At 35.0% G+C, this 17642-nt stretch overlaps 1 protein-coding gene across 6 annotated transcripts in view; it reads right to left on the bottom strand.

Annotated features, from left to right (window-relative positions):
• The window catches only part of LOC150094596 (uncharacterized), a 700870-nt gene that overhangs the window by 343598 nt on the left and 339630 nt on the right, over positions 1-17642 (bottom strand). For all 6 annotated transcript variants that reach the window (XM_090411629.1, XM_090411628.1, XM_090411625.1 and 3 more), the window contains 2 exons: positions 11984-12190; positions 4957-5086 (listed from right to left, as the gene is read on the bottom strand). In XM_090411629.1, coding sequence (XP_090267755.1) covers positions 4957-5086; positions 11984-12190 — 337 coding nt within the window. The remainder of the gene's footprint in view (positions 1-4956; positions 5087-11983; positions 12191-17642) is intronic.

Here is a 17642-nt window from a genome sequence, read left to right as displayed (position 1 = left end):
AATTGATAGCAGTAAAGATTCACCTTTTTGTGGGATTTCTTATTACAGTATGTTCAATTTATTTACAACCGAGTGCCGAGTTAAATGAAATCGATCTTGATAACCTTATCTTGCAACTGCCTGAACCCATACTTCTGATGGGTGACTTTAATGGTAATAATAACTCTGTGGTGTAGTGCCAACATAAATAGACAAGGTCGAATGACTGAAGTAATCCTTGACAATAATGATCTCTCCTTTGGAATAACATAATACTTTCTTCCATTCATATTCATATTCTGCAGATGATCTCATTCTGCTCCCCCTCCATTCTTCTACTACTCACATGAAACGTCGAATAGAACATCTATTTCCTGTTCTTTGCTCGACATATTCAAAAGAACCACGTTCCCCTACACAGATGCCCATACGCAAAATGGACCAGGTTGACAGGAACACTTTTTCCCATCTTGCAAAATTAAACACATATCAACGAAGCAGTAAGTATATAATAGACTGCATTGTCTAGGCAGCAACACTTTCGATTTCAAGAACATCATCTTGATTTCCACTCTATCCAAAGCCATGGTGGAACCCAGAATGCCAGACAATCAAAAAAGATCAACACAGAGCATGGGGTATATTTTGTAAATACTCCACCACATTAAACTTAATAGCTTTTAAGCATGCTCGGGCCAAAGCACATCATATGAGACGTCAGAGTCAAAAACAATCATGGATTCAATTTACCTCATCAATTAATCAAATGACTAGTGCAAAAATATAGAATAAAATTCAGAAAATGAAAGGTAGATAAAGAATATGCTGTTTGTCGACATGAGACCATAATGGAAGTGTTATTGCTGATCCCAAAGCTAGGGTAGACACTTCGGGAGAAAATTTTGCCAGAAGCTCAGCAATAGCTCTATATCCTCTTGAATTTTTAATACTGAGAATGCAGCAAGAGAATGAGACCAAATTTTTCTGCCAATGTACATGATTAGCCATTTTTTAAGGAGGAATTATAAACAGCCATTTTACTGTCTCACCCCAGTGTGGTAGAGCCTGACATGAAAAAGCTAATGATATAGCTTGGAGATATGGCATATTAAAAGACCTTTATAACCTAGGTCTAAGAGGACCCCTTCCTGTATTTATTAAACACTTTCTGTCTGGGTGAACTTTCCAAGTCAGAGCAGGAAGTGCACTATCTCAGCTATATCTCCTCAAGGCTCTGCCTTAAGTCTAACACTTTTTGCTATTAAAGTCAACTTAATCGCTGAATGGCTTCCTTCCACTGCAGACAATGCTCTGTATGTTGATAACTTCACAATTTACTGTCACTCTCGTAACATGTGGGTAAATGAAAGACAACTTCCGCAAGCAACTGATCATGTTTCTCTATGGAATCTTAGTAATGGGTTCAGGTTTTCAACTGAAAAAAGTGTTTGTGTACATCTCTGTTGAAAATTCACTTTTCACCCAGATCCTGAATTAAGAATGGGACGAACTGTCATCCCAGTAGCTACAGAAGCCAAGTTCTTAGGACTCATCTTTGACAGAAAACTTGCATTTCGTGCACACATTCGTGCACTAGGAGAAAAGTGCAAGAGAGCATTGAATCTCCTTTGCACTCTATCCTCTGCTTAATGGGATGCAAATCGTTCTTCATTGTTTCGTCTTTATCGTGTGTTTATACATTCAAAGCTGGATTATGGGTCTCTAATCTATTGCTGTGCAAGGCAGAATAATCTGCAATGGTTGGATCCCATCCATCATCAGGATATAGAGATGGCTACTGGTACCTTTTGCACATCACCGGCTCAAAGTCTTTATGTTGAAGCAAATGAACCGACTCCATCATTTAGATGGAAACAGTTATCCCTTAATTATGCCCTAAAGATAAAGTATTTTCCAGATCATCCTACGTGGACTCTTTTCTCTGTGTTGGAAGGCTCAATATCACACGTCAGATTACCATACGTCCTTTCAGTATGCATGTTAAAGAGACTATGCAAGCTGGTAGTATGAATGTTGACATTGCCTACACCAAACATAACAGCACCCTTCCATGGAGGGTTTGCACTCCACCCTGCAACCTCTCATTTTGTCAACTACAGAAGTCTCATACTCCATCATCTGTCTACCAACAATTATTTAATGCATACCCACTATCACTTCTTGCCCATCTATACTGATGGTGCAAGAACTGGCACCTGCATTGGCTGTGCTGCTGTTTCCTGATATTACTATCTCCAACCAGATTCCACCTGACTGCAGTAATTATACAGCAGAGTTGCATGCCATTCAGCTTGCACTTGTGCATATAAAAGAAAACTACTACCAAAAGTGTGCAATTCATACAGACTCATTGAATTCTTTACAGGATATTTCCTATGTATAGTCCACGTCCAGTGCTGTATGAGGTGTTACACCTGTTGTACAAAATGAAACCCTTAATTTTGATGTTCAGTTTTGTTGGATTTACAGCAACAGTGGAATTAAGGGAAATAAGACTGCAGCTGCTATAAAAGCTTATACTTCCTCCATGTACTGTTTGACAGTATCATATACAGACTACAGACAGTTTATAAGATCAAAGCTAATTGCTCAATGGTGGTCATAATTTCAGGAAGCATTGACAAACAAATTATATGACATTAAGAATTGACAATCTAGTCAATGTAAAAAGAGAAGAGAGGAAGTTGTTCTTGCTAGGCTCTGCATAGGTCACAATCATCTTACACATTCTTATTTACTGAGGGCTGATGTGTGAAAAATGCAATACACGAGAAAGGAATGAAATATTTACCTATCTAGCCAAGTCATATACACTAAGGCAGATGTTATCAGACTCAGAGTGATGGACCGTATGATGTTTTTCACCTTCTACAAAGAGTTAATTTGTACAAACACATTTGACTAAAAAGTGACACAGTTGTTAATATGTAGATATTGCAGTGTTAAACTTAATTTTTGTGCATGCATATTGTTTACCAATTTCTCTTTGACTATTTATGTACTGCTGTAATTTTATTTATATGTATGAGGATGGTTCCACAAGTTTCTGGCCTACTTTTTAGAGGTGATAGAAAGAAAACAACCGTGTCACTTTTCAACATAATCTCCCTTTACTTCAACATACTTCTCACATCTTTGAATTAACATTTCTATGCCCTTGAAAAAATAGTTTGCACTTTTGTCTGCAAAATGGCCTAAAACTATTGTTCACCTCACTGTCATCTGCAAATTTTCTTCCTTGAAGGTCTTCAGTTTCAAGAAGAGTTAGTAGTCACTGGGTGCTAGATCTGAGCTATAGGGTGGGTTTTCAATCTCATGGAAACCACCTTCACTGCAGCCTTCACAACAACAACAGCAGCAGTATGGACTGGAACATTGTCATGAAGAAGGCAAACACCATGATTCAGCATTCCTTGTCTCTTCTCCTTTATGGCATTACGCAGTTTGTGCAGATCACGGCGGTATTCCCTTCCTTGAAGTCAATCAAGAGAATTCCTGGCAATCACAAAAGATTTTTGCCATGATCTTCTTGGTGGACTGAGTAACCTTGGCTTTTCTCGGCAGTGCTTTGCCTGGTTTGTGCCAATGCATGGATTGCCTTTTGGAAAGAGGATCATAATATAAATGACCATGGTTTCACCCAAGTGACAATAGATTCCAGCACTTTTCTGATTTCCTTGGCAAAGCTCTAAAAACTTGCAGAAACAGGTCACATGATGCCTCTTCTGAATTGAAGAGAGATGTTGGGGCATCCACCTTGCACTGACTTTTGTCATGTGAAGCTTCTCGTGAATGATGCGAAAGACAGTTGTTATAGAAAGCCCCAACCTTGCTGAGATTTCTTTGAGCTTCAGCCGTCTGTCACTGAGCAGTTCCTCCTTAACAAGAGAGACATTTTCCTCAGTCACAGGCTGACTGAGGAAAATGTCTCTTCCTCAGGCTGACCATCACAAGGATCATCTTCAATGCTCTCTCTCTCTTCCTAGGCAAAACTGTTTAGCCCATTCCTTCATGATGGAATATAAAGGAGAAGCTTTTCCCCATAAACACCACCTAATCGCTGTTTGATAGCACTGGTAGAAAGCCCTTCTTTGGTGAAAAACTTTCTCATGGGGTGGTACTTAATTTTTAACATTCCAGCCACTTAGTCTGACACATGTTAGTCAAACAAGTGCCTCCAAATGAATGATGCAGGTAGAGAATTGAAGCTGGTGCACTAATCTCCCCACATATGGCGCTATCTGTTATGTTTTAAAATTAGCAAAGTTTGTATGTCAGGCCTATAGGAAATTTTTGGAACCTACCTTGTATATACTGCATTTGTTGGTTTTTGTACATGCATATTACTTACTTGTTTTTCATTGAATGTTTATATATTGCAGTAGCCTTGGTATGGAGCAGTATGATTTTTGCTGGTATTGAGCCAATAAACCATAAACCAACATTCGTGCGCATATGTACAGCATACACAGTTAATGAATCCATACAGCTGAACTGTATCCTTCCCATCTCACAAATGCAATGGGAACAAAAAGCAACCTGTTTATCACACACTCTCTGACACCTAACATGCACATGCCTGTTTTATTGCACATTCACCTTTCTTCTTCCTTCTCCATCTCCTCAATGCTTCTACTAATGTTCTACTAACCAACTTGTTCTGTCAATAATTACCAAGCAAGGATTATTGTTTTTAAAAGAATTTATGAAAAATCGTTTCTTCTAAACTGCAGAATGCAAAAGTTTTAACATGCAATGAGCATGTCACATTCAATGAAAATTAGTTTAAAGTCGAAGTTACAAAACTGCTGACTTGTGTTATTAGTAAATAGAGATTCCAGACCAAGATTTACTAGCTAAACAGAAAAGTATTAATGAGCTAGTGTAACTGTTACATGAAAATGCTATAAGTTAATTTGAATATTTGTAAAATTAATGAAATTAAATTTTACTTGCCTTGTGTCTATACCTATAATTTTCCCCAGAACATCTAACCGAGTGGTAAATTGTTCCAAGCCCAGTGATGTTGGATTTTTTTCATTGGATGGAATACGTCTAGCAACACACACTAAATGATTCTGTGTATCTGTAATAAATAATTTTCATCTACTGTTTATGTTTATGGTAAAAAGTACTTTACACGGAACAAAATTTTTAAAAACAAGAACAAAGAGCCTGTTTTTCTTCAGTATAGTATATTTATTATTTACAATATTTATCAATTTTTTTAAAATTATTCTTAATTTTTTGTTTTTTTTAAAATACAAGTTATATGCACTTAAAAAATTTTACAGGTTTGTCAAAAGCAGGTCTATACAAACGTCTCTGCCTTAACACAGTGTTAATATCCACAGTTCTTGTGGTAAACAAAAAGTAGTTTTTACTAACAGTCTACCAGGTTATGTAGAATACTTATCTTGTAAAAATTTGTAAAATGTACAAAAATGACAAAAAAAATCTCTCCTTAATAATGTGTAGTAAAATCTTACTGGTATGTGAGATAAGGGCAATGGTGTGGTAGTTTCAACGGTTGTTGTGATTGACTTTTTTTTCCTTTTTTTTTTTTTTTTTTTTGTAGATTTGGATAATGGTGTAACTAGTCCAGTCATTTGGCCATCTTCCAGTCGTCCAGATTTTGTTGCATAAATCATGTATCCAGTTGACTGCATTCTCTCCAAGGTTTTTCAGCTGGTATTGAATCAGGACCTGGGATTTGTTTTTCCTTAATTTTTTGATTGCTTGTTTTATTTCACTTTTGAGGATCTCTGCTTCTGTTTCCATAGCTCCTTCGTCTTCTTGTTGAATTAGCTGGATCCTTGTAAAGCTCGGTGCAATACTCTTTCCATCTTCTGGCTATGTCATTAGTGTCATTTAAGATCTTGTCATTTTCCTCTGCAATATATTAAGTTTTGGTTTGAATTTTTTGGTTATACTCTTAACCTTCATGAATAAATCTGTTGTTTGATTAGAGTTGGAGTATCTTTCTGTTTCTTTACAGATGTTTTAGATATAGCTATTTTTATCTTTTTGACAAGATTTCTTAATAGCTTTATTCAGGTTCAGGTAATCTGGGCTTTGCTGATCTGTTTTAATTTGTTTCCTTTTTTCAATTAGTTCTAGGGTTTCTTTTGTAATCCATAGACTACCATTCATTTTTATTGGGATGTTTTTGGCTGCAGATTTTGCAATGGTTTGTTTTAGGCATGTCGATTCAATGCTTTGTTCCTGAGGTGTGCTTTTTTGTTTCTTGAGCTCTGATTCAATGTCCATCACAAATTTGTTGTCCATTTGTGAAAAGTCATATCTTTTTGTTGCTGTTATTCTTGTTTGCTTTCATATGGATCTTTAAATTAGAGATTAATAATTGATGATCTGATCCACAGTCTGCACTTGGCAGTGTTTTAGTGTTATTGATTAGTGTCCTCCATCTTCTGTCAATTTTAAAAAATGTAGACAATTTGATTCTTACATCAATTCCCAGGTGCTACCCCATGTGTATAGTCTCCTCTTGTGCTGTTTGTACATAGTGTTAGTGATTGCTAATTCCCTTTCAATGCAGAACTCCAATAATTTTTCTCCTCGTTCATTTCCAATTCCCAGTCTGTATTTTCCAATGATTCCATTTAAGTGATCATCATCATGTGCATTGAATCCTACCTTAGCATTGAAGTCTCCTAGAGCTTTCAATGCAGAACTCCAATAATTTTTCTCCTCGTTCATTTCCAATTCCCAGTCTGTATTTTCCAATGATTCCATTTAAGTGATCATCATCATGTGCATTGAATCCTACCTTAGCATTGAAGTCTCCTAGAGCTTTTCGAATATCCTTTTTTGGTATTGTATCCATAGTTTCATTTAGGTCTTTGTAGAATTCCTCACTTCATCTTCTGCATTTGATGTGGGTGTATAAACTTGTATCAGTGTTGTTGAAATTGGGTTGGTGTTTAATCTTACTGTTATGATTCTGTCACTGACTGGGTTGTATCCTTCTGTTGCTTTACTTATGTTTTTATTAACAATGATAACAACTCCCGTTTCACTGTTATGGTCTGGACCAGAGAAAAACACCTTGGTTCTCTTATGTGTTGCAAAATGACCACGTTATTTCCAGTGAGTTTCAGCCACCCCTAAGATTAGTATCTTATTGTCTTCCATTTCATTCTGTATTATGTCTAGTTTCCCAGGTTGCAGGAGTCCTCTGATGTTCCATGTTCCTATCTTGAAGGTCATTATGAGAGTTATTTTATGATGATCTGATTGGTGGTTTTGTGGCTGGGATCGTCATCAGTCTTGTTGACAATCACTGTTCCTCAGCCTAGTCAAATTTGGTCTTTGTTGCACATTCCTTTCACCTCCATGCTTAGAGGTACCACTTTGGTGTACTGAGCTGGTGGCTGCCCTCTGTTATAAGTCTGCATCATCATGAAGGGTATCATGGGATAATAGTAGAATGGTTTCCCATTGCCTTCTCTACCGCAGCATCCTGGCCAGAGAGATAAAAGTTCGTCATAGACCAAGGTTATCACGTTGGAGCCAAGTCAGTCCTCTGGATCTCCACCTCTTATAGCATGTATACTACAAGAGGTTATTACTACTAGTAGCACTGCTGCCCACCATTAGGTATGTTAGTGGTTAGTTGGAAGAGAAGGAAACATCCCTAACCCTCGAATACACTCTAATAGCTCCAGGGAAAATAGGGACCTCCTCCTGAGGTTAGTAAGAGAGACGAGAGATAGATAGAAAATTTATTCGTATGATATGGTAAATGATGACACTAATAAACACTAGTCCTTTGACAATAGCAGGAGAGTGGGAATAGTGGTTTCACAACAGCAAATGATATTTTATCTCAAATTTCTTAATGGAAATGCAAGGAAGGCAAAAAATTTTCTGATCATTGTGTATTTTATCAGCAACAAAGTTTCAATGGAATTCACGTGTCACACTGCTGGAATAAAACTTAAGTACATCACTGAGAAAACTAAACTAAACACATTTGTAGAGGCAGTGAATGGAGAATTAAGGTATCCTATCAAATGTTAACCGTTTCCTTAAGATCAGGTTATCAAGTATTCTTGACAGCACTTTTGTATTAAAAGTTCTCTTCCAAAACAACTTTTAAACATATTTGAATGTTGCAGGCATGTGGTGATGACTATTAAGAATAAAATTCAGTTCAACTCAAGCACTTCTTTGCCTACAGGAAAATATTTGTGCTGGTGCACACAACAAAAGAAATCTGCCAGCAGATGCACCATACCAATAATAGTAAAAATAGAGGGAAGCATGAATGCACACCCACAAGTAAAATGGTCTGCATTATATTCTTCCTTCCTCCAACAGCTATTGTCATCATCATAATGTAACAACTGATAACTGCTAAATGTTTTTTTTTTCCTATGAAAGACTTCTTAAAATACCCCACATCAAGTTCCAAAAATCCCCTCATGTTTCTCTCACAACAGTATTATAGTGTTCTTTTCACTCCATGCATGCTACCCTATGTGTCACACTTTTTTTTTTTTTTTTTGTGTATGTGTCAAGAAGTGGGGGAAAAAAAAGCCACCATTACAAGTTAATAGCCATGGCACTTTACTTGAAGTGTGTGTAAAAACAAGTAAATTTTTCATCACAAAAGTTTTTCATATCATGAAAATATTTAAATTAAATTAGTTATTTCCAATAAATAAATTTTAATCAAATCAATGCATTCATTTAGTTGTTCAAATAAACATCTTATTCTTCCAATAGCTTTACCACTCAAGTAAGTACACAATTGTAATATAGTATTGTCCTAAGCTTATTTTACAGTTCACAACATGAATTTAACTCAGTGTAATACTCCAAAATTTTACATAGTGAAAATGCTATTTAATACTTTATTTAAAAAATACAATTATTTTGCAAAGACAAATCAAGGATTGAATGAATCAAAACTTGGGTAAAATTTTTTCCCCATTTTTTTTGTGTATGGGGGGAGAGCTCATGCAAGTGATAAATGTTGCATTGACCTATGTGTGTATCCCCAGTTTTGAAAAATATCACAAAAGTTCTATTATACTAGCACTTATGTTACTATTATACAAATCACAAATCCATCCAACTACCTCATAGTAGGATGGCAACTCTAAAAATCCTTGACACAATGCAGAAGAGAATAATCAGGTTGAATAATGTTCTGTCATCTCACAATCCACTCATTTCCACTCTCAACACAGACGCTGATTTTTGATGCATGCATTTTCTGCCAATATTTCCATGGTCACTGTTCATTAGAATTGGCATTAATAATTTTCCACTGACATAGAAATCGGTGAAAATGTGTAGGAGCTATCTATGTGTTCACTGGACATCCACAGATGTCGTATGGTCACTCCGATGCTCAGTGATGTGCCACGCCAGGTCTTGCCATGTAGTCCTGTTGTTTGCTTTTATGAAGACTTCAACTCTCTGAATATTAGTTGATCAACACACACACACACCATCCATCTCATTGATGGTCTACCCTTTCCTCTTTTTCCAGGAACTTTACCTTCTATTACTGTTCTGAGAAGTACTCCTTCCATCCTTTTAATGTGTCCAAAATATTTTAACTTTCTTTTGTCAATATCCTTAAGGAGCCTTCAAGGTCTACTGATCTTTTCTAACACCATTCATTTGTATGCCTTTCAGTATATGATATCCTCAACAGCCTTCTGTAGCACCACATCTCAAAATCAGACATCCTTTTCTTATCTGACTTCATTAGGTTCCAAGTCTCACATCCATAAGTTGCTGTTGGAAAAACAACTGCATCCAAAATCCTCAACTTTGTTCCCATGGAGATAGATCCATCCTTCCAGATTTTAGACAAGTCTCTGACTGCTGTTTTAGCCATTCCTAATATTCTTCTGAACAGCAATTCTTCACATTAATAATGGATCCCAGGTACTCCAACTTGCTGACTTCCTCAATTCTTTTTCCATTAAGGTAAACTTGTTTCTGAAGAGCTTCCCTGTTTGCATTTCCTTTGAGAACCATAATCTTTGCCTTGCTAGGATTTAGTTGAAGTCCTCTGTTATTACTGATCTTATTAATTATGTCAAGAATTTGTCCTAGTTCTTCCATGTCATTACAAAGGAGTACTATGTCATCCGCATACCTCAGATTACTGATCAATCTACCTAATATCTTAATTCCTGTCTTGAGCTTATCCAATGCTTCATGCATGATATCCTCTGTATATACAGGGTGTTCGGGATAAATTTGACAGTTTCGTAAGGAAAAAGAAAATCTTCTTTGTATCTATTAAATTTAATGAATTGACAAAAAAACATTACAGGCAGAGTTAATTACAATACTATCAACAAGATTTACTCAAAATAACCACCATTAGCATCGATCACAGCTTCAATTCTGCTTCGGAACCTCGAACAAGCTGATGCTACAGTCTCCCTGGGAAGGGCCGCAAAAACTGTTTTAATTTTATCCATTAACTGGGCTTTTGTATTACTGGAAGTGCGATTGGTGTCTTTTTCAACTGCGCCCCATACAAAATAATCCATGGGGTTAAGGTCTGGGGAGTTTGGAGGCCAAACATTTGGACTGGTGAAGTCGTAGAAATTTTCAGACAACCATTTTTGACTTTTCCCAGAGGTGTGGCAAGGGGCCGAATCCTGCTGCCATACATACGGCCTACCATTGGCTACCCTTGTTATCCAGGGCTTGACTACAGTTAGCAACTCCACGAACAAAGCCCGAATTCCAATGCCAGGGTTCTTCAACACCTGTTCCTGCAGATTTGCGAGGAATTCTGCTGTACGAACGCAATCAGATCGTCTGCTAGGGATCTTTCTTCTTGCTACATCCTCGTAGTCACCATTGCAAGTCTCTAGTTCATGCCTGATTGTTTTTACTGTATTCAGGGAGCATTGGGCAGCAGTCGTAATATCCTTATTTTGATGGCGGGCACGAATCATCATGATACAAGTTATTCTCTTCCATGATTCAGGTGGGTTCCAGCTATCCATCCTTTCTGACATCTTGTATATGAATGAAGAAGGGTCCAAACTTTTAAATGAAGAGAAGTGTGTGTTAATACATGTAACTTACGGAAAAATATAATTAATTATAAATATGTCAAATTTATCCCGAACACCCTGTATACTAAACAAGTGAGGAGAAAGTAAACATCCTTGCCTCACTCCTTTTCCAACCTGAAGCCAATCAGTCAATCCAACACCTGTTCTTACTGTGGCTTCTTGCTCCAGATAGTGTGTTGAGGAAAACCCATTCTTTTCATTACTTCCCACAGTTGCACATGCTGAACACAGTCAAAAGCTTTAGAGTAGTCTAAGAAACACATTACCAGAGAAGTCTAAATTCTTTACATTTTTCTATGATTTGTCTAAGGCAAAGGATCTGATCTCTGGTGCTTTTGCCTTTCCTAAAACCTGCTTGTTCCTCAGGCATCTCTGCCTCAACTTTGGCCTCAATCCTATTTAGCACGATCTTCAATAAAATTTTGCTTGCATGAGATACTAAACTAATAGTTCTATAGTTTCAACACTTTTTCACTGTTTAACTCCGAATGCATTCAATGCATTGAATGCATTCCTAAAGGGTAATTTACAGGTCTTCATATCCAATGTTAACAAGATTTTTTGTCTATCCAAAGTACAGTGAACTTCTCACGTATGGAATCACCATAAAAACTTCTGCATCCTTGGTATTTAATGGAAATTACTATATAAGAGGATTTTTCTGACATTTGATTTTACATTGTAAGTAGCAAGCATGGTCTTCATTCAATCAATCAGTTTGCTGCCACTTTAATGTAGAAATGTAATATGACTGAACTGCTTGATATTGGTTATGCATGTTAATGGTAATTTAATGAATACATAATACTTGCAACAAATTCTTGTTTTCATCAAAAGTTACAATGAGATTATACATAAGGTAAGATTTCTATTGTTAGAATTCCTAACATATTTTGCATTACCACTATCATCAGAATTTTCTGTCTTTTCTCCAGGAAAAGGAAACAACACAGCTGAGATTTGCATGTTTTCATACTGAGATGCTCTGGTTTGTTTTTCATCCATTGTCTCCTCTTGATTACCAAGAGACTTGATAAGGAATCGGCAATTAAAAGAACGGTTCTTGCTAACTCCACTATTAGGTTCACTTGACCAGTTAAGCCCATTACCTAAAAACAAGAACACATTTTTGTACTACAAAATCCAAATTGTAAAATATAAAAATGAGAGATTCTATGCATTTACAAAAATTTCATATTTAAATTTGTAATGGTATAGCTCCAAAATTATTTTAGAAGGCTTGCATTTGTCAATTTCAAGATAGAGCATGCCTGTGATATATCACCACTACCTTGTGCAGCTTAAACAGAAATTTTCTTCAGTCACTTCAAAAATATTAACAATGTAAATAAAAAGTATCTAACTATTACTAATTAAATTACTATTATTATTACTAATTAAAGTCTAGCATATGCACTTCAAACTATCAATTTCATAAAAACTGGAAATACAATTGTTGTTTCTAGTTTTTAGTATAACTTGTATACTGCACCTAATTTTGGAATGGAAAACACTATTTAACAATCATTATACTACATCAACAATGACTGTGGCAAAATACTGTCTAATAATAACAGCAACAAGATTACTGAAAATTCAACACTACTCTCATAAAAGAATGATTCAAGAAATAAGAAAAAAGAGGATTATTTCAAATAAACTTTGAATATATAAAAAAGTGTTGCAATTTTTGATTAGCTAAGACATCTGATTTTTAAACACAAAGAATGGATAGCACTTATGTATCCATTTAAAGAAATAAACACACCAAATATAAACATGGATTCAATATGGAATCCAGCAGATATCCATGATAAGAATTGACGGAAATGGAAGTCCTTAACAAGTTTAATATAGCTCAGTTTAATTTCTAGTTTTCTGTAAAATGCACATTTTACATTACTGAGTTCAGAAATAATGTATATATCTGATTTTCTAATAAAAAAATAAAAATAAATAAAATAAAATAAAAAATTCTTCACAAAACCTAGCTTTAATGGGGCAGGTTAATCCTATCTGCAATCAACTATTTAGATGTACTGGTTTGAACTCATAGGGTTTAAAGGAAAAAATAAAGCAAAAATAAATAATACATGTTTAATCAATCCTATATTTCATCTCAGTCACTGAGACACTATCAGGGAAACAATGTGAAAATTGCACAAAAAAAATAAATGGATAAGATTAGACTGGAAGCTTCAAGTTCCTATGAGGAGCACTCTCTCTGGATGTTGTTGGGCAGAGGCCTAAGAATTAAAGTTTCCCAAATCTTGGGAAGTTTAATACATCCATATTTATTAAGATTAGGTTTTTTTTTTTTTTGAAAATCTGCTGCTGATTCTAACAAGTGTTTCAAATTTGTATTTGTAGTGGTGAAGTATAGTAGTTTTCTTCCAATCGACCATACCAAGGCATCGTCAGCTAGACCTGATTGATGTCTCAGTGACAGAAGAAATACAGAATCAATTAAGCACGTTTATTTATTGATGTTGTATTAATTCTAATGTGTCCGTGCAGTTTGCAGAGTGGTTATGTGCTCCACAACCATACGCCTGGAAAAGGAGTGTTCTGCGTTCAATTCTCGTCGCTGACGTGAGGAGCTAAGGATCTTTCTCAGACATAGCCAAGTTAGCCAGTCTTGGGCATGGACTGCAGGGTTTATCTCCCCCGTTTATCTGGAGTTTTTCCTCCCGCAAAGCAGGCAAACCGGTCTTAGGAACACAATGCTTCACAGATAATTACACATGGTTGAGCGTGGGGTTAAGGACCCCACCTCATAGTGAGTTGTGAAACCCAGAAATGGGAGGCCAAGGCCCTACATGAGGCTGTAATGCCAAAGAAGATTTATTCTATTAAACATTATGAGTAATCCTATCTGCATTGTCTACCAATTGTAAGTATTCTCTGGCAATTTTTTTTTCTATTTTAAAGGATGAAAAAACTCAATTTTTGAAGGGGAATTTTCGATCTCCATCTGAGATCAGTTAACTCAACTGCAGTTGAAAAGTATTTAAAAATGGTCATCACATACCAAATAATTCAAACTTAAATTTTTCAGAAAAATGCATTTATTTTTTATTATTCATTCATTATCATCATGACATCAGCTCAGCTGTTCAGTACGTTAATAAATCTGTCAGCTGCACCATTTATATTATATCTCTGTAAAGAGATTGTTTTACACAGAGTGTAAGTTAATTACATACGAGTTTATTTCAACTGGTGCAATGACTTTTAACTCTATTTCAGAATCTGATTTGAATAAGAATTAGAATTGATTTGAGTACCAAATAAAAAATTACATACATTTAATGAAGCTAAAACATAATATACATATTACATAAAATTACATAAATAACTGGATCCAAGGCCTTCTAAAATAAGTCTACACTTTAGATATTTCCTTATCTTAAAAGAATACAATCATTCACTTTCTGATTCTTTCTATAACTGGTTTGTTTAACATATACTTAATCATGTCTACCAGACTAAACAAACACCTTGTTTATACAACAAAATGTTCATCAGAGTCAGACCCTTTCCTGTAAACATAGACCTACTTCTTCACTTCCATAGGATCCTTTTTCTTAAATTCCTTATTTAGCATACAATTTGTTCAATCATTCCTCCTGTTTCACTGGAGTATAAATATTTTTACCTCTCGCAGTTCAATTTGATGCACAAATTAATAAATTTTTGTATTAGAGAAAGAAGTTTCTTCTACTACTTCATAAACAACATATCTAAGTAGAGTTCTTCATGTTAAGCCACTTTACAGTTTCAGATTTTACCAATTTCATTGTTTTTTTCCAGTAGAATAAAGAATAGATCTGGCATAGAAGACGAAACTTTTCATTTAGCGTTTCCTCAAACATTGAATTAAAATGTCAACTCCAAATATCTTCTTTTATTTACTAAACACTCGACAGTTTCAACTCTTCCAGTTTAAAGATTCACAGTGCTACGATTCTTTTTCAGAATCTATTAATATTTTCCCAACTGCCGTGTTTTCTTAAAATCTTCCTAAGAACAAAATTCTCTGGTTGCCATTCTCAAATTCCCCCCCACCCTCTCAACTCATTTTCCTTGTTACTTGAATACCGAATGCTCTCTCTCCCACTCTGTCAGTTGTCAATCACCCATCAATCTCCTCGGTGAGCATGCACACTCCATTTAAATGGCAAGTGAAAAGTTACATAGTAATGGCTGACACATTGTCTTCGTTAGCATCAAGAGAATGTGTCTTCACAAAGAATAAAAGATATCTCAACACTTAACAAATATGAATTACAATAAAGAAAACTGAAATTATTACAATTATCAGAATATAGTAAGTATATCAAATAAAAAATGCTTTACATTCATTTTAATAATAATATTACCAATAATGCGACTGTGTAGCTCAGTGGAAGTGGTGTTTTCGCTGCACCACTAAACCACCCGAAGATAGACTTCAAGTTCAAGTCTAGTTGCCGACTAGAGGAACTTTTACTAAGCCTTTTTTTGAGCGGTTCCCAAGTTAGTTGATTTCTGGCACGGGCAAGTAGTTTTTTCCTCCCGGAAAATCGGGTTTTTCGGCGTGTAAACTCAAGAAAATCGACCCTAGAACCCACACTATTTCAGACAATAAAAATATTGTGTTAGGGACCACGAGATGGTGGCACTTGTTGAGCCATATCTTCACTGTGGGCTGCTTAATTAGTGATAGATAGCCTTGGGCCAGCTATCTTTGATTGGCTACCAGTGGGGATTGAACTGCCCACCCAGTCTTCAAAAGTTAGACAGAGCTAAAACGGCCTCGCCTACTCCCTATATGGGAATAAAAAGGTGTTACTAGCTACTTTCAATAATGGATATGTTGTAAATGCCGATCATGCGTGTTACGAAACCAAAACTAATAATATATTAGAATAGAGAAACAATTGTGAAAGCCATAGTTTTAAATTATGAATATTTTTATACATTGCTATTAATGAGCGATTTATAGAAATTCTTAATATACATTTCCCAATTAACAGTTGAGAATTAAGTAATTTTATTGCAATTAATTTACTTGCACAGTTGACTGAGTGGTTAGTATATACTATGTCTAGCCAACAAGCTGTAGTTTCAATTGCAGGCATGAATTTCATTAGCCAGTGTGAGATGAGACCCAAATTGTGCTTATTGGAAACTTGAAGTGGCTTGAAAAAGTACCTCATTTCATCTGTGGAGTAAATTTCCAAATTCTAACCCTTGGCTTGTTATTCACAGTACTAATTCTGATTGTCTTTGAGTTTCTTGGGCAGGATTCACATAAAGTTTGCTTTAACACAGAATGTATTAAAAAAAGTTAATATAAGGTTTGCATTTAATGTAATAGCTGAATACATTGTGAATGCATTTATAGAAGGTCATAGAAATTTGAATAGAATATAATTTGCCGTTTTGTTCATCTCTGTGTGTATGTGTTAATTTTGAACAAATAAGTCAAATTAGTCAATGACATGAATCTGTTCAGTTAAATCTGTACTGCTTACATTACGATACATGTGATTTAACTGAACAGATTCATGTCATTGAATAATTTAAGACTTATTTGTTCAAAATGTAAATATGCACACACACAAACAAGCAATTCTATGACCTATAAATACATTCATAATGTATTCAGCTATTACATTAAATGCAAATCTTATATTCATTTGTACTTAGGCTCTCTAAACGTGTTGTTGTAACACCAACTCATGGAAGATTTAACCATTCAAGAAAAAATACATTGTATTTGATTAGTTGATTTCAAATTTTTTCATGTGATAAAAAGGAACCTGCAATACAAAAAAACTTTGTAATTCTTGAAGTGATTTACTCTTCATTTATTTATATATATATTTTTAAATATTTCAATTGAATTTAAATAAAATTATGTTTAATATGTGCAGGTTTTGTTTGGTTGTTATGACTATTAGCAATGTTAATTCTAGTAACGGTGTGATTAATAGATATAATGTTAAAAACCAATAACACTGTGCTACGTATAATAAAAAGCAATTATAAACAATGTGCATTCTTTGTTAGCGATTTGGAAGACATATTTTTGTCATAACAAACACTGAAATTATGGCCTCCTTCATAAGACATCTTAATTTCAGAGTTAGGTTATGAAAAACAATATCTTTCCCAAATCAGTAATGAAGTATACACAAGATATGGGCAATCCAATGTTTATTATTGCTTTTTAAACATTAAATTACATTTTATTAGCATTTATGACCAATTTTTTTTATTTGTCAACACCTTTAAAATATATATTCCAGAAAAACACAACAAATTGTTGTCTGAGAAACTAGCTGAATGAATGCATTTCTTTTTTGTGATTATATGGGTTATTAACAATCAAAAATGACATTTAACTTTGTTCCAGAATGATGTAGAGAATGGTTGATTTATAATAATTATTACATTAAAACTTGAGCTTTTTCTTGATTTTATTCATTGACCAGATATTTGTAAATGATATGCACGAATTGTCAACAAGTCAATAAGTTCATTCAGCTTACCAGAATTTTATTTTGCTAAAAA

This window comes from Typopeltis vanoorti, chromosome 21, assembly GCF_054136105.1.
Source record: "Typopeltis vanoorti isolate ZY-2024b chromosome 21, IOZ_Tvanoo_1.0, whole genome shotgun sequence".
Lineage (NCBI taxonomy): Eukaryota > Metazoa > Arthropoda > Arachnida > Uropygi > Thelyphonidae > Typopeltis > Typopeltis vanoorti.
Note: the sequence above shows the minus strand (reverse complement) of the source record. Positions and strands in the feature narration are given on the sequence as shown.